Here is a 21,095-nt window from a genome sequence, read left to right on the forward strand (position 1 = left end):
AACCCAACATTGGAGGGGAAAAAAGTCATTTAAAAAAACAAACAAAACAAAAACACCCTCCACCTCCATTTTCTAGGGATCTTTTTGTTGAAAAAAAATCAGAAAATTTTGAAAAAGCAAAAATCTCCTGTGATAATGTTCATTTCCTCAAATGTCCAACTTTTGTCAGGGGAAAAAAGTTTTGAACAATTTTTTTTGACCAGCTGTGATATATCAGTAGAACCAGCTATTCCCTTTCCATGAAGAGGACAAAGTTTGAAGACTCCACCAGTCCGCCAGCAAAGCATTACACAAATGCTTGAGTACATGCGCCTTCCAGGCAGGGTCCACCCCCTGTCTTCCCCCACTCATACAGGAGGCATAGCTCCAAACATAGAGTCTTGTTGCTGTGACTGTCTGCTCCCTCCTGTACCCCATGGCTGGGGATTGCAGATGTAAAGGCTTCTGGCCCAGGAAGTTTTGCCCAGATATCTGCATAGTCATAACTGGAGTGTGCTGCTGAGAGCAGCTGCTCCCTACCAGGGCTCAGGTGCCCCCTCCGTGCCTTATTGTCAGGACCAGAACGTGGGCAGTCTGATCTAGTGGTCACAGCCAGAGGTCAGCGCCAGAATTAGGAGCCAGGCTAAGCCTGGGTCAGGGTTGCACAAGAATCAGGCCCTGTGAAGCAGCCACTCACAAAGTTGATCAGAGAACTTCCCGTGCTTCCTTCTAGCACAAATTGTATGGTCAGGTCAATGGGCTGGGCCGGGCCGGTTATCATCCCCAATCAGGGTCCTGCTGGGTGGAGCTGCTGGGAGGGGTCTGAGTTCTGCTAGCACCTGCATTCACTTTTGTCCCCTCACTACCTGTGGATGGGGAGAAGAACTGCATGCCCCATTGTCTGTACCCCTGCAGCCTGGATTTATCTCCCATAACCTCTATAGTGCGTGCAGGACCGTTGATATTTGATTGCTCAGCTGTTACAGGCTGAAGAGGACACGACGGAATCTCATTATGAAGCATTACTTTCAGTGACTTTAGATGATAAGTCGCACAGCCCCTGATTTGCATGCCACGGCTTACTGAAGTGCTCACACTGATCTTTAAACTGTTTGATTTTCCTCTTGCTAAATACCATCAGTGTTTTAACTCTGAGGGATGAGAGCACTATCAAACACAGCTCACAGCTGACCACATTTTAAAACAATCACATCCAGGAGCTAGTTTTCCAGCCACCAGTAAAAAGAAAAATTCTAATGAAGTCCTCCTGGATTTAAAAACTGTGAGCAGTCATTCTGACAGGCCACCGCTCATGTGGGGGATAGGAATAGTCATTTTACAAAGGCAGGGAAGCAGGACGTTTTGGTGCAGCTGCTTCTGCATGGCTTTGCCAGTACACTCTTGAATTGTCTTACATGACCACAGTAGAGTATGGCACTTCAAGAGACTCAACAGTGCAAGACTCCTCACTCCTTACTGGCTGTGCTTAGCCAGGCTGGTGCGGCAAAGAGAGAATGAAACTTGAGAATGATCTGAGACCATCAGGATTTCTTGGGCAAGGCCTATCTAACTGGAGAGCCAATGGTGAGCAGAAACACATCTACCGTCTGTGTGTTTGTTAGGCCAAGTGATGTGAGGATACAATGGGGTGACACTGTCTGGGCATTTATAGGATCACTTTGTCTTTGCAGGAGATATGTTTTCATCAAACACACATCATTGGGCTCAATACAGAGGTAACTGGGTGAAATTTGATGGCCTGTGAAATATAGAAGGTCAGATTAGATGATCTAATGGTCTCTTCTGGCCTTAAATTCTATGAATGAATTGTCCTTCTACCCAAAAGTTAGAGGAGTTAATGGATTTGTGCCTCTTATGCTAAAAGAGCGAGGGATTAACTTGCTCAGCATCTCACACTAGCTTTCTCATCACCATTATATTCATTAACATGCCTGGAAAACCTCTTGCTATTCTGTTCCTGAACTCCTACACAGTTCTGCCAGTGCATTTCCATCCTCGCCCATAACTAGGCGTGAAAGAGCTCTCTCAAGGTGGGAAAAGATCTGAAAGGCTGGATTCTTAACCACACTGTCTGCAATGCTCTTCCCACCTTCCCACAGTGCTCACAGCAATCCCTGAGCCCCCTGCACCTCCTGCCGTTCCAGATGGAAAGAAGCGGGCAAAAAAAATCTGTACCTTCCTAATCTAGCCTTCAGAAGCTAGCAGTATTTAAATACAAAAGGCTAGATTGTGGTTTTTCTGTCACAGTCCTGCAGGGCGGTGCTGTTGATGATAAGGTGCAAAACTTGCAACAAACAAAAGACACAGGAATGCAAAAGAACCATCTGCACTTGCTGTTTGCATTAGTTCAAATTTGGTACAGAACTATGAAACTGGAAAGATTGCATCTTGTCGGTAGATGGCTCCTAATGTTTATGGGTTTTTTTAAATTGAGCTGTTGCACAACACATCAAGTAGCAATGTAATAACTGTAAATCACCATTTGTTTCCAGATGAGTTAATAAGAGATAGCGGCCCACAATTCAAGACTGTCTCCTTTTAGCAATTCTCTTTCATTTATCAGTTCAAGCACAGCACGTCAAGCCCTTGTTATGCCCAGAGAAATGAATTAGCAGAAAAGTCAGGATGAAGAACAAAGATCTTGATTAAGAAAAGCCAAGGCAGATTGAAAGGATCCATAATTAGCAGTAACATATCCCAGAATGCTTTATTAGTATCACCAAAGTCCAGAAACATAGGCTGAAGGACAAAACCTTAGTACCTACGTCTAATAAGGTTCTTGAGCCAAAAATAATTAACCCTGATGGTGTTCTAAAAGAGCCATGCGCCAGGAAACTAAAAAAAAGAAGGAAAAAAACACATGGCAAGGTAACAAATTTGACCATTGACACCAAAGTCATAAATCAGATTCACCCCTGAGGATGAGTGCTGCAAGAGAAACAGAAGACCTAAAGAAAACCAAGGGGGAGACCAGCTCTGTGTTGCTAGAGGACACCTTGAATGCTACTGCCAATGCTGATGAGCTGCTAAACATAATGCATGTCTGCCTGATGGACAGTGACAATGAAAAACATGAAGAGCTGCAAATATAGGCTCCAGGGGGCAGATTCACTTCAACATACGCAGGCCATGGCAGCAGGAGTGGCTGTGGGAACGAGGCGTGGCCACGCTTTCTTGAAAGCCGTTGTGGATCCAAGGTAGTCGCTGTCTAGTAAAACACTGAATGATGCTCCTGTCTGTCAGGAAGTTAAGTTGTTCGTGCTGACCTGCAACTGAGATGTGTCTATCCCCATGTGTCATTAACTGATCCCTGCCTTGTGAGAGGTGCGTAGTGGGGTCCGGAATACAAAGATCAGCCTTTCTTAGCAGATCTCCTTTGTCTCACATTTTATAACAGGGAGATCTGCTCTGCTAAACCTCAAGTACTTCAGGATCCAGGCAGATCTCAGGAGAGCAAAGGGGGACATCCTTTTCCTTGTACTGCAGTAACCCCTAAGGGCCCTAGTCATGGACCAGCACCCCATTGTGCTAGGTGCTGTACAAACACAGAACATAAAGACAGTCCCTGCTCCACAGAACTTGTCTCCTCTGTGTCCCTTGGCCTAGTTGGCTCTTGGTGGCACATAGACAGCCCCAGCTCTTGCAGGTCCCGTGCCATGCAGAGTCAGAGCCAGGGCATGCTAGGATAGCTTATGGCGGCTGCTCTGTTCCCTGCGTATTTGGGTGGGGATAAATTGGAGAAACCTAGCTAGCTTCCCTGCCCTGCCCTGCCCCATGACGCCTCTCCAGTGCCAAATAGGGCGCTTCCTCAGGTTATAGAGTGATGTCAGCTTGTCATGGAGCTCAAACTCCTGACTTGAGCGGGTCAGAAATTTTCCAGTGAAACATTTTTAACTGGAAAAATGCTGTTTTGTCGAGACTGAAATTGCTGGAAGGGAAGGGTCAATTTCAATACATTTTCCAATTCAAAAAAAAATTTTTTTGACATTTTCTAAATGACATTTCCTTTTTTTGGTTTGAAGTGACTTTTGGTTTCGAAGTTAATTTATGGTTTAAAAAAAAAAAGATGAAATGGAAACAAACCATTGAAATCATCAGAAGGAAATGTTTCAGGTCCAAAAAACTGGTCAGCTGATCATTTTGCAAAAAATTTAGAGAGTTCGACCGTTTGTCCCTTGGTTTGGGATGGAACATTTTTGCGAGAGCACGAAAATTCTCGTGAGCCAAGAAAACCATTTCCCACCTCTACTATGTGGGCACAAGTTCTGCTAGAGCCAAGATATGGAGGGGGACCTGAGGGCTTTTCATCTGCAGCTATTCAATGGTCCTGTCAGTCTGACCAGCAGGTTCCTCTTGGTTTATTATTGATTAATATTGCAGTGGTTCGTAGAGGCCCAGCCAAGGACTGGGGCTCCATTGTGCTAGGCACTGTTCAGACATGTAACAAAAAAGACTGGCCATGCCACCAAAGAGCTTGTGGAGCTCATCTGGGGATATCTCACTAAAAGTCTCTCCTGTTCTCTGCCAGAAGCATAGAATAGTTTAGTCTCCTGCAGGCTGTAATACTTGGTGTAATTCTAGTGGTTGGGCTTGATGTACAGATGTTGCTTGGGCCCTGTGATGTACAGGCCAGACTAGATCATCTGGTGGTCCTTTTTGGCCTTAAACTCTGTGATGAATGAAAATTGGGACTGCTGAGTGAATTTAACCGTGGCTGGGAGCAACTAGAAATTCACAACACTCCTGCATCCCTGATTTGGGAAACAAAGATTTCTTATTTTGCTAGTGTCAGATTTGTGAGATGTTGGAAATGGTTAATGCTCCCATCTCTCAGTGTGCTAATCTACAGGGCTGGCTCACTCCCACTCTCTGAAGTCACAGCGAGGCAGGAATGCTGGAACATGCAATTTAATGATTTTTTAAAATTATTATTGTATTTTTCTTGGTGGCCTGGAGGAGGGTTTTTCTCTCTTTCATGTCAGTAAGAGTAGAGGAACACGGCTCGGCTTCGTCAGCGCTTCCGAAAGAAGAACAATGAAAGAGTGGAGCTGGCGTGTCACCTGCTGGAATCGATAAGCCATTGTCTTTCTTACTCCTGTGCCAGGATCTGATGAGTCCTACAGAGCTTCTTGAGGACAAGCCTACTGAGAAGGTGCAAACTCCATCTCCAAAGCAAGCTGGCTGGTTTGTGATTCTGAGCCATGAGGGAAAGCAGCTCCCATTTCAAATGCAAATCTCTGATCCCTCATTGGCAAGCTACCTTGATGCTGATTTGTGTGTGTCTGGCTCGTTGTTTGGGAGGAAAACTGGTGATGCCCTTGTGCAAGAGAACCCAAATCCTTTGATGCTAGACAGATGGTCTGCTCAGTGGTCAGACACGTTGGCCTTGAAAACACAGTTTGAGCCTGGGAGCGTGGAGAGGACTGATTTCCACTTGTTAGCAGTAATGGGAAACAGCAACGGTTTGTTTGGGTGTTATTTTGCCTGTGGGCACACATGGCAAGCAGTCCATTTGAGGGGAAGGCCTGGCCTAGGGCCAGGCACCATTCTTTCTTCCTTAGCCTTGGGAAAAACTTTATCCAGTGTGGAGGCTGAGACACTCATGGTAAGAAGAGACACCTGTGGTGACCCACATTTACACTGACCTGGCTCAGAATTCTGGCTCCCTGGACCTAAACTGATCAGATGTGATAGAGGTAATGCAGACGGAATTAACAGTGAGAAGGAGAAAAAATAAGAAATCGGAATGGAGATGATGTAATTACATTCGAGAAACACATGAATTGAAACCCTGCTGCCTTGCCCCCTTGGAAATTCAAAGAATTGGATATTCTATAAGGTGAATGTATGTGTCAGTCAATTTTCTTATTCTTAGTGGTGATGGTGAGGAAAGCTTTTAGCTTGGCAGTCCTGGAGACCCACATTCTCTACCGGCAGAGAAGTCGCAAGACGAAGCACAAGGCTCCATCAATGGCCTGCCCCTCTCAGTTGGAGGGGGCCACCTCTCTTGGTCAGGAAGCATCTCTGCCTCTGTGTCCATTGTGCCCTTGGCCATTGGTGTGATTGCTAACAAGGAGGCTGATTTTTCGGTTGATCTGGGTCTTGGTCCATTAGAAATAGGGCCAGAGCCACCATATCATCCTAAAGAAGCTACCGTAAGGGAGATGAGGGTGATGGTGATGTGTGGCAATCTGGGCCGGAATTGAAGAGCTCCACATCATGTTACAAATCTGTTCCCCCCTGAAGCACCTAGTAGTAGAGGCCATTGTCAGAACCTGAGCAGGACTGGTTTGGATGGACTATTTGGTCTCTGCCTCTAAAGCAGGCCCTGAGCTCCCAGAGCTGTCCAGCTCCAGCCCAGTGCAGGCATAAAGACAAAGGCAGGTCTCCTGTCCAGGTCTGAGGTGGCTTAAATGGGAAAATAAGCATCCCCCACACCTGGGTTCCCAGGCATCCAATGAAACATGAAGCACCATGTACACCAAGTTTGAGCGTCACAGTGGGAGGACTGGGGACATCCAGAGAGACCACACCACTCGTGTGAGAGGATGGCGGGGAGGGGAAGGAGTCCCTTTTCTTTATGGCCCAGGTGTGCAAGGCTAGAACTCCTCGAGGTGGCCCTGTGACATGAGGGCACCTTGTGTTTCCACAGAAGAGCTCAGCACTGGGGAGAGGAAGTATGCCCCAGTGCTTAGGGCCAGGGCCGAGGCTGTGGCAGGCCTGGGTTTAATTCCCTGCTTTGCTTTGGGTTGTCTTGAGTAAGTCAGTGTGACCCATCTCACTGTCTGTAGATCGGCAGTGATAGCACCAACCCATCTCCCAGGGCTCCGAGTGGTAGGTACTTAGCTACTATGATCAAGGGGCCAGATAATTACCATCACTAGACATGCAGATACCTGCTGCATGCATTGTCCTATTTATTTGTTTATTCTGATTGACTAACAAGTCTCTCTCTACATTCTTGGCACTCCACGTTGTCGTATACAGTGCAGGCAGACACCATGACAAACAGAGCACAGCAGCAGGACCTAACCTCTCTCGGGACATATGGGAATTCACATGGCTATACACATGCATCTATGTATATTCAGGCTTGAACCTTTCCCTGATGGATCACTCGGCTGAGCCGGACTTGCCTGTGGGGAAGGCACAATTCAATCTCCATGTTTAGTCAGTCCTAGCTTTGGACCAGCTGCTTTTAACCCTGCCCTGTGGAGTGATGGAGAATTCGGACTCTGTGCTCCTTCAGGCCTGGGCTTTGTCAAACGCAGCAGTGTGACATCACACCAAGGGGAAAGAGAACTCTCCTGCCAGGGTCATCTTGCATTGAACACACCCTCCCCTGGGCATTTCTAGGAGGCCTGGGGGTATCATCCCCCAATGTGGGCCAAGGCCCAACAAAGCCCTAACTAAATAGGCTAGCTGGGAGCACACGGGGACATTTCTTTTCACCAGACGTTTCAGGTGGATGGGACAAGTCTGCACATTTGAAGTATGGCCGCGATTGCCACATGTTGACGTGCATTCTGAAGTGCAAATATATTGGTCCAACCAATGACAAACACGGGTGCTAGTTGTAATTGGAGGGCAATGATAATCCCGGAGGGACAGAAAAAGAAGGGTAATCTGAAGTGTCTTTCTGAAACAGGAGGTTCCAATTCTGCATCCACACTGTCACATGCTTACCTTACAATGGGACTATTCTTGTGAATGAAGTTAAGTGAGCGAGCACCTGTTTGCAGGATCAGGACCTTCTGAAGTTACAAAGACAGGCAATATTATTCCCGATGTTACAGACCAATAACAATTTCTTTCTTTTTCTAAGAAAAAAAGCTTATAATAGTTTTCTTATTCCCTGTGTTAAAAAATAAGAAAAGTACTTGCCTACTGGCATCATCACAAAGGTCTGACACTTAGGGTGTGTCTACACTGCATTGTAGACTCGGGTCAGTGGGACCTGGGCTTCTGGACTCAGTGTTCCAAGCCAATGCCTAAGTGTTCACCCTGCATCGGAAACCTGGGTTTACAATAGCTGATCCGGGTCTCACAACCATGCTAACATGGTCACACTGCATTCCGCAGACCTGACTTGGGTCTGCTGCTTGAGTTGCATCCACATTGCAAAATGACAGGCCTTGGGCCCAAGCTGCAGCAGGACTCAGGCTCTGACCCAACCTGCTAGCAGGGTCCTAAGCCTGCGTCCTGAGTGCTTGCTAACCCAAGACATGCTGATTTGTGTGTGGAAAGAGGGAGGGCGTGGGTTCAAACCTGAGCTAGAGCCCGGGCTTAGTGTGCAGTGTAGACATATTCAGAGAGGGCTGTGGTTAGCTCTGTGACTTTGTTGCTTTGTATATCTTAAATTCAGCAAAAGTAACAAGATTCCTTCCAAGAACATGTGGATTCCACCTGAGTAGAGGAAAGGCAGGATTCTAGGCACTAGAGGGATGTCTATGTGCATTTGTAGTTTGTGTTGTGTTTGGGTGAAATTCAGCCTGGGGCAGAGAGGCAGCACACAGCCTAGGCATGACATAAGCCCTATTTGGAAGGCTCAAGTGATGTATAGGCATTTTGCTGGTCCTCTGCAGCGAGGTGACTCTCACCCTATATCTTTCAGTCCTGACATCAGAATCATGATTTAGTGATGTAACCCAACCGTTCATCTGACATGCTAGGAAAAATGGACAAGAAGATGTAGCATTATTGAGAAAAAAATGAGGCAAACTGGCTGATAAAGCTAAAGGAAGAATGGAATCAAAACTGCATATGCCAAGGGCTTCTTTTCCTTTCATTTAGAAATCACAATCCATGGCAGCGATTGATGCAGTGCCCAGCCAAATTGCAATTTAAATTGTTGAAAGGGAAAAAGATCCATCCCCAGAGTTATTACGGGGATGAACAAATATCCCAAGCCAACGAACTCTTTGTCAGCAGCATCAGCAGGTGCTGGAAAGCTTTGCTCCAGTGCTCAGGGACCAGACTCTGGGACTGGGCAGCGTCTCTAGACACTGTTCGAAAATGGTCTCTGACAGAATAGTCCACTTCTCACAGCCCAGATGATTGGGGAGGGGGGAGGATTGAATTCATGAGTCTTGTACTTATAGAGATCTGGATTTAGACTCCGTTTTGATCACATTTTAATTTCTTCTTCCTCTGGCATTCCTATAGCGTATCTCCTCTCTCACATTGACCCAATTCAGGGCAATCATGAGTGGCAGTTCGTGACCAGGAGAGACCCAGGACATGCTAGAAAGGGTGCTGCAGACAGGATTATGGCAGAGCCCTGTAGGGGGAAATTATTCTTTTACCATTAGACATCATATTATTTGGCTTCAACTCCTGGATTGCTTCTAGGATAGGAAAGGGCTAGCTGACATCAGCACATCATCAACATTTTTGAAGATAACGAAATCAATAGCCAATAAGAAGCCGGTCGCTGCTGAAAATAAAAACAGGTGGATTATTTACCGAAAGGCAGGGCTGGGTTGTGTGGAGTGACTGAATTTAGCACAGTATCATGTGGGTGCAATACTGCAAAGTGACCATTCGGGGGAGCTCTTTCACTTCCTTATGGGGCTCTCCCCCTCATTCTCTCCACATGCCTCACTGCAAAAGTTTGTCTGAAACTAACAATACCAGTATAAGGAGGTGCTCTGTGCTGATTGGATGGGGGATTTTTGTAGGTTTGATTCCTTGATTGGACAGGAGGTGTTGGGGGTGGGAAGAGAGTCGATGGGGGTTGGGGGGGGACCCTCTCCTTCCCCCTCCCTCCAGCCTCAGTGGCTGATTTTGTTCTCACTATACACTTTACTATTGCTTGCAATGTGACACTAAAATATATACTCTCTCTCTCTCTCTCACACACACACACACCCATGCACGCACACACAACACACACGTTCACACATACCCACACACACACATTCACACTCACATATACACACACACAGCATTGGGGTATCCAAAGTGGAATACTAAAGGATCTAGATATAACAAGAAAGAAAATCAATCTTGCCAAACAAGGAACTGGTTTTTTTTGGGTGGTTTTTTTTGGTATAAACCTTATTTCTTCTGAAACATGTTTGGGTCTACCATGGCATTGGATTTTGTAGTGGTTTTCTGCTTGGCATCTGCAATTGCAGCAGTGGAAGGTAAAATACAAACAACAGCGGGGGGACGAAGGGGGGAAACTTTTGAGCCTGGGTTGCTCTGTGAGATGTTTTAAAATGCATGCTGTTTCCCCCTCCCCGTTTGCAAAAGGCAGCCGGTGTGGTGAAGGGCTGGCAGGGTTAAGGGGCTGCCACATGCAAGGAATCCGCGATACTTTCTTCACCCTTGCCCGGAGGAGAGCCAACCTGGTGGATTTCCCATGAGCTTGCTCTCGGAATGGGAAGGACTGTAACACCCCCTCCCCTCACTCCCCCTAAGGCAGATGTGCTAGCGGTTTGTCCTAAGTTAACCCCCATTCCCTTCTTTGCCAGGGCAAGATGCTGAGCTGCATTGCAGGGCTTGTTTTACAGGCTACAAACTGGGAGCTTGGAGCAGCGATCAGTGATTGCAGGGAAGATGGGGGAGATCCCGGAGCCCAGGGTTCGTCCAGGAGCTTTGCTCTTTGATTTGCCGTTGCAATGGCTCTGCCCCCTCTCGTCTTCCTCCTTTCCCAGCGGCGGCGGCTGGGTCCCTTGGGCTGAGCAGAGCGGGGGCAACAGCTGGCTGAGATCCATGGTTTTCAGGGCAGGCAACCGCCGCTCTTTGTGCATATGTGTGTGTGTTGTGCGTGTCTCTGGAGGCAAGCAGCAGCAGCCTGGGCTTAGCTGATTCCCGGGGTTGTGGGTTTACCCCTTGGGGGACACTGTGCTGGGTGCTTTGGGAAAAGGGCATGCATTACCTACCGATTATCCTGGCAGCCAGTGGGAAATGCCATCACAGCCAGGCAATTTGCAGACTAATACTGCTTCTTACCCGTGGACTGGAGATGACTAGCTTCTGTGTTTTAAGGTCTACATTCGCTAGCAAATGAGGCGTATTTTGTCTACATACAGATAATCAAGCCTGTAGGCTGCCTTACAAATCGTATCCTAGCTAAAGAACTTTTTTGCTAGCTCTGTGTCTTAGTAAGAAAATCCTTAGAGCTAGGAAGAGTAAAGGGACAATGTGGGTTGCATTTCACTTTAGCTGTCTGTATTCTTATTGTCCCTTTCTGTACTAACATTTAATCTAGCTATAATTCCATAGTGCCCTCTGCACTGTACTACTTATAACATTCTAACTATAACTGTACTATTCACTATATCAGCTGTATGTTCAGAGCTGAAGTCCCTGTATCTTCCTCTCTGCTCCTCCTCCTTCCCAGGTCTCTGGGGGAAAAAAAAGTGCCACAGCCTTTTCCAATGAATGAAACATGCCTTAAATCAAAACCTGGCTTTCTGTTTCCTGCTGTCTGGCGGGTCTGAGTTTATTTTGCAAAGCAAGGAGGCTCAAGAGAATTCACTGAACAAAAATAAACTTTCCCACTGACACAAAGGAGAATGTTCATTTCACCAAACAAAATGAAGTGGGAGTAATTCATGAACAACTTTTGAGTACAATCCCTGCTTGGAATCAAATGTGGGCTCTTTGTCATTTGCAAACAAACAGTGATTTTGACTCAGGATTGTGGCTTCAATATTCTAGTAGCCCATCTATTCTAATTTTAAAATAGTCATGTTTGCCATCTATCAGTGAAAGGGGGAAAGTGCGATAGTGGTTGCTTAGATGAATAACAAATCTGATTTATAAATCTGAAATTCTTTGGTTAATCTTACTAAACAGAATCTAAAACCTGCTTAGATGGTTTTTATGTGCTATAGGGTTTGAGAAACTTTAAAAAATTGGAAATGTCATCTCCTTTTTTAAACCAGAACAGTCTTCTTATTCTTGCTTTTTGTGATATCTTCTTTAGGTGATGTAGCAACAGTCAAAATCCCTCTTCTTTTTGTTGACCACTGCAGGAATCCTCCTTTGAATCTCTGCTTTATGCAGACTATAGCTCAGGGGTAAGATTAGTGCAGAAAGATTTTTTTTTTTCCAAAAGGTGATTTTTTTTGTCATTCCACTCTTCTCCCAGCTGGTGGTCTTTGCAGGGGTTCTTTATTAAAATTTGTTAGATGCCAGCGAGGCATATGTTGCCTTCAGAAAGCAGAGGGGGAGCTGGTTGAAAGCTGCTGAATTCTTCCTCCTTGAAATTGGAAGGTTGCATAAATATTAATTGGTAATGATTTGTAATGATTAAAAAGTAAAAAAAAATTTTAAAAAATTAATCTCTAGTTATTCATATTGCCGTTAACAAAACTGATCCCAAGCACTCACACAACCAAGTGTTTTGCCCCCCAGATTCTGCTTTTTGAGGAAAGCAAAGCAGATTTTTATTTATTTGGCAGCCCAGAAACTGTTTAATTTGTTTGTCTCCAGGCTTCCACCTTCTGGATTGCTCTTTCGAATTCAGTGTGTGCTGCGGTGGGGAAAGGTGCATCAGTAACATGACACCCCTCAAGATGATATGTGTCCTATTTATTTTGCGAGAATTCCATTATTTTTGTTTCAGCCATAGGAAGAAAAATTATTTTCTGGATCAGAACAAGTTTTGATAAAAATCAATCTTTGATACTTGTTTAGGGTAAAATGTGAGAAATCATTCTGTAATTTGCTAAATATTCTGGCATTTCCCTTCTGACTCCCGTTATTCTTTTCTTGTATGCTCCTCTCCTTTTCCTCCTTTGTATAAAATAACCCCTGACAATGATGGTCTGTATCATTTGAAGGCACATAGCTGTAGATATATCTGTTCCTAAAATTGCATTTTGAAATGCAATGAGCTAATGAATGTCGCCAGTAAGCCTCAGGAAAGCCCTGGGAAAGGCAGTCTTGACTGCCAGAAGCTGACTGCCAAGGGTTAAAAAAAATACAACTTATTCAGCAGAATATGAAAGCAACCCACTCTCCAGGCAGTAAAACCATTTACTTATTCCCACACCCCTCCAGTCTATTCTTCCCCCCCCTCCCCCCCACATAGTCTACATGTGGGTATCTAACCCTTGGTAAAACTGCCCCAAGCCTTGTTATGTGTGTAATAATGTGTAATGATCAGAAAAGTGAATCAATAAGTCGTGGAATCTCTCTCCTGGGTGATCTATTTGTGTCTGTGGTCTGTGGTGGTTATTGTTCTCCGTCTGCCTCTTTGACTGCTCCTTGCGTTTACTCTGGAAGTTCTCTGGAGTTTAGGAGATAACCCCTGGGCAAACAGCTCTGCTTACCAGTCTAATTCCTCAGTACCCACAGAGAAAGCAATTCTAAGCAATGGCATAACAGACATGATAATTGCTGAGACGCGTGTTGTAAGCGGAGGGTGTATTGTGGAATGATTGCACAGTTGATTGGGATGTGACTGGAAAAGGACTATGATATTGATTTGAATGTTATTGTTAAAAAAAACAGAGCTCTGAGGCTGGTACAATATTCCAGTGACAGGACTGTGAGTTCCTGGCAGTAGAGTGTCTGCTGTTACATGCCATGGAGAAAGTATAGTCATGAAGGATACCTTATCAAACCAGACCATGGTGCCTCCCTGCTAATCAACTCTTTTAATGTTTCCCTTGTCTTCTGTATCCCTACTTGTTCCATAGCAAGGGGCTTTCTGCCTTGGTGAATGAGATTTCATTTCTGTAGCCTTTGTGAAGGAATTTTTGTGTTTACTAAAGTATCAGAACGGAGCTGGCAAGCTCTCTGCTTCCTTTCTTTTGGGATGTTGTAATTAATATGCAAGACATTAGAGACAAATCTGACTTCTATGGAAATTTGTGGCCCAATTTCCTCAGGGTGGGTCCCTTAGTCTGTAGTGTCACGGTAGTGTAGTGCAGGGATTCTCACAATGAATTTTTGGATGGCCTCAAAGTGCATCCACTAACTTTTGCTGGTGGCCACTCTGACAATTTTTCCTAAAATACTTCATTAATTTTAGGAAAAACAAATAAATATGTATATATACATGTCCAAGTCATTGTAATTTATTTATGGAGGTTTGATTTGTTTTTGCAGTCTCAATAATAATAATAATGTATAGTCGTGTCTATTCTTTACTGGGCCTAAACAGAATAGAAACACAAATAAGAGGCTTTGCATGTTCTTGTCTTTTTTGTTGTTTCTTTTGCTTTTTTGGTTGCTTTTTTTTTTAATGACTTGCTAGCTAGTAAGGCTGCTGCTGTGAAAAGTGATACTTGTATGTTACTATCATTTTTCACAGCCTCCCAGCCAGCTACTAAGTCTGCTGTGAAAAGTGATATTAACAAACATACAAATATAACTTTTCACAGCAGACTTACTCAGCCCTGGCAAGCTGGGGGACAATTAAGCCCTAGTTGGGGAGGTGGGAAGGGAGGCAGAGGGGGCCAGGGCGAAGGGGGACCAGGCTCGGGGAGGCGACCGGATCCTGGGGCCTCAGCCCTGCAGCCATGGGATGGAGCCTGTTGCGGTGCAATTGAACCCTGGGGCTGCAGAAGGCAGTGGGGGCTGGGGTGATGGGGGAGGGGTGATGAGCCAGGGACTGGAGCCCGGTGGGCTAGAGGTTGTCACTGCATGGCTGAAGCCCAGGGCTGGAGGAGGCAGCGGGGGCCAGAGGCGATGGGGCAGGGTGAGCCTGGGGCCAGAGGCCCCAGTCCCGAGGCTTCAGCCTGCAGCCTGCTACCTAGAGCTAAAGGCCAACCCCCCCGGGAAGGTTGCCTGTTCCTCCAGCATTTGTATCCCCAGAGGGGGACAGGGCCCAATCCCTGCTGGTGGCTCTGGGGGAGGCACTGCTGCTTTGCCCCCTGCCCTAATCACCGCCCTGGAGGCTGTGGCTGCAAGGTGGCCACATTGGAGAAACGCTGATGTAGTGTCTGTAGAGCGACGGTAGATCCACTCTCCCCTAACGTCAGTGCCAGATTTCTGGATGCATGTCTTGGCACTCAGGGCTGTCTGTTGGGCAACCCCAGTGATTTCTGCTGGCTGGTTAGGTTAAGGGCCGCTGCTGCGTGTCCTGTTCGGATGACCGTGGATGTGGCTTTCTTCTGTATTGCACAGCATGATTTTTATTGTGCTGTCCTGGGAGCTGCTGCACATCTTACTGTGGTCTGCTGCTTTGACCATGAAATCCCGCTTTACCGTAGATACTGAATAGACTTACGTTGTGATCCATGGGGCGATCACTCAGATGCTGTGTTTTCTGGGAATAGATAGACTTCCATGGAAAATAACGTGCTGGCTCTTAACTGCCACTGTACTCTATCAAAATCAGGGCTACAGATTACAGAGACTGAAGACACATCTTGTGCCCATAAACTCGCATCATACAATAAGATAATGTCCATGTGCATTAAGGGGACCGTGCTGTCAGTTTCACTGGCCTGTCGGATGATTCATCTTCTGACGTCTCAGTCAAGGAAGAACAGAGTCCAACTGTTTTAGTGTAAACCCCAAAGAGAAATAGATACGAGCGCTATAGGAATTGAAAAGAAGGCTGATAGAGCACATACAACCTGTTGTGCACTGAAAAACAAATGTAATAAGGCAAAAATACCAAATCAATGTACCAACAATACACGTGTTCTCCGCTGAAATAGATTGTTAAAGCAAGCAGTGCTGCTGGGGTCCTAACAATACAGCCAGCTGGCTTTGCATAGCAGAGCTCCTTACCTCCTAGAGCACACTGTCTAACCAGAGGATTGGAGAAGGGTGGATGTATTTCTTCACAGCCGCTGGACGACTCCATGGGATTAAAACACAGGTCTGCAGGCAGCTGCCATTCCTACATTGACACCAGAATGTTACCTCCAAGGATCATGCTGGAGAATGGGCACGGCAGCATGTGTCACCCAACGGGTCCAGACTGACAGCACTCTGTGGCCCTCTGCTTGCCCCATGCTCAATGTCTAACCCTGGCCGTGGCCCAGGATGTTGCCTGGGCAGCCATGCAAACTTCTGGCCTGCTGTGGTTTCAAATATCTCTTTGCTGGCTGGTCTTGTGTCTCTGACTCCAGTCTGGCTCTTACCTCCTGATTGCAGCCTGGTAACTACCGCTGGCCTCTTGTCTCTGACCCTGGCTCCAGCAATTGCTCTGCCCCCTGTGTGCTGACTGCGGCCTCATGATGTTCCGTGTCTTGGTGACCCCAGCCCAGCTGTAACTGCTAGGCCAGACTGCGTATGCTCTGGTCTCTTAGGCCTCAGAGCTCTCATCAACTCAAGCTTAACAAACAGCACAATATTGGCAAGACACTGGGTTCATGGCAACTGGTAGGGGCTTTTGTTGGCTTCCACCCTTTGGATCGGGCAGATTTCTGATCCAGGAGCCTGCCTGGAAGTTACTGCTGAGGGCAAGCAGCCTTTTCCTGAAGCTCTCCAGGGAGATTTGGAGGGCAGTCACTGGGAGGGCACCCTCAGCAGCTGGCTGCCATGGGTGGGCTGAGTTGGGAAGTCTGCCCCACCATGTTGGGATGCCAGGATCTGTATGGCTCTCCGGGATCTACAGGATTATGGGGCTGAACTTAATGTCTATTCCCTGAGCGTGGGGCGGGGTAAGTATGTCACAGTTCAGGGCAACTGCCCCTGTACTCCCCCTCTGTGGACCAGCAAGGGCACCCGCTCTAGATTCCCTGCGGAGCCGTCACCTCTCTTGGGCAGAGACTCATGTCTCTCTCCCTCCGGACCAGAGTATTTCCAGGCTGCACCATTCCCTGCCTACACTGTTACTCTCAGCAAGCCAAGCTTTCTGCACTTAGCTTAATTTTCGTAGGCTATGCCCAGTACAATTGCCGGCAGTTATAAGTCACTGCACAGCTCTTTCTCAGCAAGTACATTGATTCTTGAGTGAAAGCATTACAGATAAAGCATATTCAAACAACAAAAGAATCCACACACACGCTTGAAGCTTATCAGAGATCACCCATCAGTCTTACGGGGCCTCGATATGCCAAAGTGCTTCCAACCCTTCCCCGGAAGGAGTGGGGCCCTCTCGGAAGAAGGGCCTGCCCATTTGCTGCATCAGAAAGAAGGCCCTGAATCAGTTTAAACTCAGGCCACTTATCCCAAAGTCCTGTCTTGTCTGAACCAGCAAAGGTGAGCCTCTCTAAGTGATGGTGCCATCCAGGAGGTGTTACAACTTCAGTGAATTTGCCTAATCACCCCCACTGTTCTTAGTTTCTGGAGGGCGGTGGTTACCCTCCCCCATGGAATTGCTTACAGTTTCTGGCCCATAGTGTTGCCTGATCTGTTGGTGGTGTATTAATTATACTGATCACTTAAGAATTCCCAATTAACGCTGACCTTTGGTAGGTTCTTGTCCCAAGATAAGGTCCAGTATTCTTAAAATTACTGTTCAGCTGGGAACCCCGCCGTGCGTGGTTGCAAGACTCACACTTAGGAAGACCTTTCTGTATTTGTAATAGTTTTATTAACACGGTTAGCAAAGTGACAACACTCCAACCCAGCAAGGTAGCTAGAGATAATACAGGATGTGTGTCTGAGCGTCCATATAGTCACATGGTCCATTCCAAAAGGACCTGACGGGCTAGTCATCATCTTCATCTTCAGCCTCATCATCACCAGCGGCCAGCATCCTGGCATCTCCCAAGGCGCACAGGCCAGTATACAGCTTTTATAATGTGTTATGCTGATGCCACTATGCCTAGTGAATCTTCAGAAGAGGTTTCAGCCGCTTGTGCTTATTTGTATTTCCTCGTCCTACTACTTTGGGGTGCCCCTTTTTTCATAGGCTAACTCATTAGTTCCCCTTATAGTCATTAACATTTACATTACTCAGTCACCATGACGACTTGTGGTTAGCTGATATCCTATGTCTGCAAAATCCCCAGAATAGTTTAACTGGCTTTAACTGGTACATATATTTGCTAAGTATCAACAGTTTCAACGTAATTCCCTCATTCTGCATTTTATCTTATAATGTCTTGTGATAAAGGTCACTTACTGGTTAATTGCTTATGTCAAATCTTTCTTTGGGCCTGAGGACTTGTTTGGCTAAGCTAAATATCTTACAGGCCTGAGGCTATAGGCTTTTACATTACGGCCTTAATCCATATCTATATCTTACCTAGCAAATACCTGTAGGCTACAACAGTGATACATAAACAATACGTTCCCAAAGATATTGCACAGAATTGGCATATCCATCACAAAGTCACCCAGCTCAACCGAATGACAATGAGGAAATACCGTGGGCTGAAATTTGAGGCGTTTTCTTGCCTATATATTAGGTTTATTGCAGGAGATGCTAAGTCTCAGCCACAGAACCTGTGAGCTGATGTGTGGATGTCTCTTTAACAAGCTTACTGCACACTTTCACACTGAAGCTGTCACACACTTAGGGCAAGGGGGTAGTTCTTAGGAAAAAACTATTGCCCATTGGGTTATCTAAGTGATCTCCATAGGGCAAAGATGATGATCTCAGCCTTGATTTTTTAACACACTTTTCTTTTAACTCTCCAGATCGTAATTTCCCACTACGAAACCCAACTCTGGCATATGTGTATAGAGAACACTAATATGTGATCATGTCAGGGAACAGTATATAGCTCATAGACATGGGTGTTGACCTGTCCGTGCCTAGGGTAGCCACCTGAAAATGCCAAGGTCAGAGCAGGCTGTAAAAGGAGAGCAGATTCTCCCAGTAATGGTGGGTGACACTGACGTCAGACTTCCCAACCAGCCACAAACAGTGCTTCTGATTCCCCACACTGGGTATCAAGAAGCCAAAATAAAATATACACAGCCCCCTTTACTGCATTTCAGTCTCCGGGTCCCAATCAGCCAGTAGATTCAGTAAAGAGATCAGTTATTTAAAACTCTATGCTCTTTACCAAAAAGGTTTCTCCTGACCCCAAAGGGTCAGCCACAGTATCAGATCAATATAAGTTTAGATCTTACCCAAAATACAACGCTGCCAGCCAATCCTTTAGTAACTAAAACTAAAGGTTTATTATAAAAAGAAAGAAACGAACTATAAGAGAAATGTTAAAGGATTAAACCAATCAGATACATACAATTGATTTGAAAGTCCATATATATCAGGTTTCTAGTAGAATTGTGGAGTTTGCAGGCTTGTATAGTTCCTCTGGTATACATCCAGTACCTGGATGGGTCTCAGTCCTTTGTTTCATAGCTTAAGTTCAGTTCAGTTGTAGGTGAGTTGATCCAGAGGTAGGCTGGAGACTAAAGACAGACTAAAGACAAAATTGATGTTGTGCAGCTGCCTTTTATGTCCTTTGGCTTAGGCCATACTGCTTGTGGAATTTTACAGGAATAAAATGGAGTCCAGAGTCACATGATTAAGTCCTGGTGTCTCATCAGGTATATCCCTGGCTTCTCCCCCTGGGTCCCTTGTACCTGTGAATCTCTTAAGGGGCCATTAAACAGGCTATTGCTGCAGCCATCTTGTCTGGGGTGTCGTCCAGACACAGCACAATTTGAAATACAGATATATCAAACATATCCATAATTTCCATTACACATATAACACATGAACATAAACATTATCATCTTACTTAGCACATTATAGCCTTTCTAACAGTATCTGACATGGCATATCTCACATGAATTATTCTGATTCTGACGTATTGATGTTAAATAACATAATAAATGCCCCGCCCCCAATGTAGCCAGCGTGACAATGGGCTATAAATATTTTATGAACGCTCATTTTGGTTGACCATATGAGTCACGTGTGGCAGCTCCACAAACAGACAGGTCATCCCAAACTTGTGCCAACAACAGAGTAGCACCCCTGGCCATCATGTATTTTGTTGATGCCATTTATTGTCTTTTTTTTTTATTTAGCCTCCCTCCATTTTCCCTTCCTCCTTTATAATATATAAATTACTCTGGGGTAGACGGAGATACCCTTATGATTCTTGGCAAGCCCTAACTGACATGAGGAATCCCACTAAAATCAGTGGAAGTATTCATGTTAGTTATGCTAATTAGTGCCAACCAACTAAGGATTGCTCTAAGAAAAGAATGACATTATTTGTATGTGTTTAGATTTGTAACATCCTCAAAATATGAAATCAACATGTAAAATAGTTTATGCGTGTGATGATGCTCCTGACCACCTGAGCGGTGCTGTCTATGATATATGAAGGGTGACTGGCTGAATTTTTCACCTCCAGCAGGGATTCAAACTCTGCTGTGTATGAAAAATACATCAGGTAATTTTGGGGAGGAGAACAATGAGTCTCTGGGTACAGAATCTCTCTCTCTCTCTTTGTGTAGATATATAAATAGGTAAACACACGAAGCACTCAGCAAATCAGCCTCCTCATTGCAGAACTATGTAAGAAATCACACAGTAAGCCAATGCCTTACATAAACTAGGTTATTAAGGTTGCAAAGTCGAACACTCCAAAGTTAGAAAATCCTAGAACTAAGGTTGCCTGTACAACCTTAATTCACCCCCCTTGTGTGTAGATGATACAGTCTTAAATTCCATGATCCTGTGTTTTTTCCATGGGACCCCTGCCTTGTTTAGTGCATAGGATGGAGCTGCCGTGGGGGTGAATCAGGGATGTGCAGAGAATGAGGCTGCTGTCCGTAGGACCCTGCATTCAGCACCTTCCCAGACATCTCTGAAGGTGGAAGTGGGGCAGACAGGGTGTCCTTTGTAGCCTCTGGGACATTTATTTATAGCCAGAAGAGACAATGCTGCAGCTTAGCAAGAGGGGAGTTGTCAGACTCATCGTCCACTATTGATTTTTAACAGAATGAAGCTCCAAAATGGTTCCTTTTTAGAGTCATTGGAAGTCACTTGGATCAGGGCAAAGCTGTCTGGGTGTTTGTCGACACGGTTTCATTGGCTGGGGTGTTTTCTTTCAGAGGAAGGCTGATTGTGATCAGCAGCCAGAGTTTACATTTGTCTCGTGTTGCAGGATAGTGATTCCTTTTGTCATCCCGGGGCTGTGTTGTCTTGCCCTAAATCAACTTTGGGAGCACATGTTCTGTTGGCAGAGTCATGTACAAGGGGCTGGATTTTGAGCCCTGCTGCATGCACGTGCAGGGAGGTGAAGGGATGGAAGGAGCTC

At 45.7% G+C, this 21,095-nt stretch overlaps 1 protein-coding gene across 10 annotated transcripts in view; it reads left to right on the forward strand.

Annotated features, from left to right (window-relative positions):
* Positions 1-21,095, forward strand: part of EPHB1 (EPH receptor B1) — a 351,973-nt gene that overhangs the window by 58,389 nt on the left and 272,489 nt on the right. For 5 of the 10 annotated variants that reach the window (XR_010918132.1, XR_010918134.1, XM_067538719.1 and 2 more), the window contains exon 1: positions 9,898-10,148. The exons of 1 other annotated variant lie outside the window; for it this stretch is intronic. Coding sequence is in view for 7 of the 9 variants with exons in the window: in XM_067538719.1 (XP_067394820.1) it covers positions 10,076-10,148 (73 nt within the window). In the remaining 2 variants the exon portion in view is untranslated. Of the gene's footprint in view, positions 1-9,897; positions 10,149-21,095 lie in introns of those variants that run through there. 4 more of the 10 variants (XM_067538725.1, XM_067538722.1, XM_067538723.1 and 1 more) reach the window with 3 other exon arrangements.

Source organism: Emydura macquarii, unplaced genomic scaffold (genome assembly GCF_026122565.2).
Source record: "Emydura macquarii macquarii isolate MOO-44397 ecotype Brisbane River unplaced genomic scaffold, CSIRO-AGI_Emac_v2 contig_499, whole genome shotgun sequence".
Classification (NCBI taxonomy): Eukaryota; Metazoa; Chordata; order Testudines; family Chelidae; genus Emydura; species Emydura macquarii.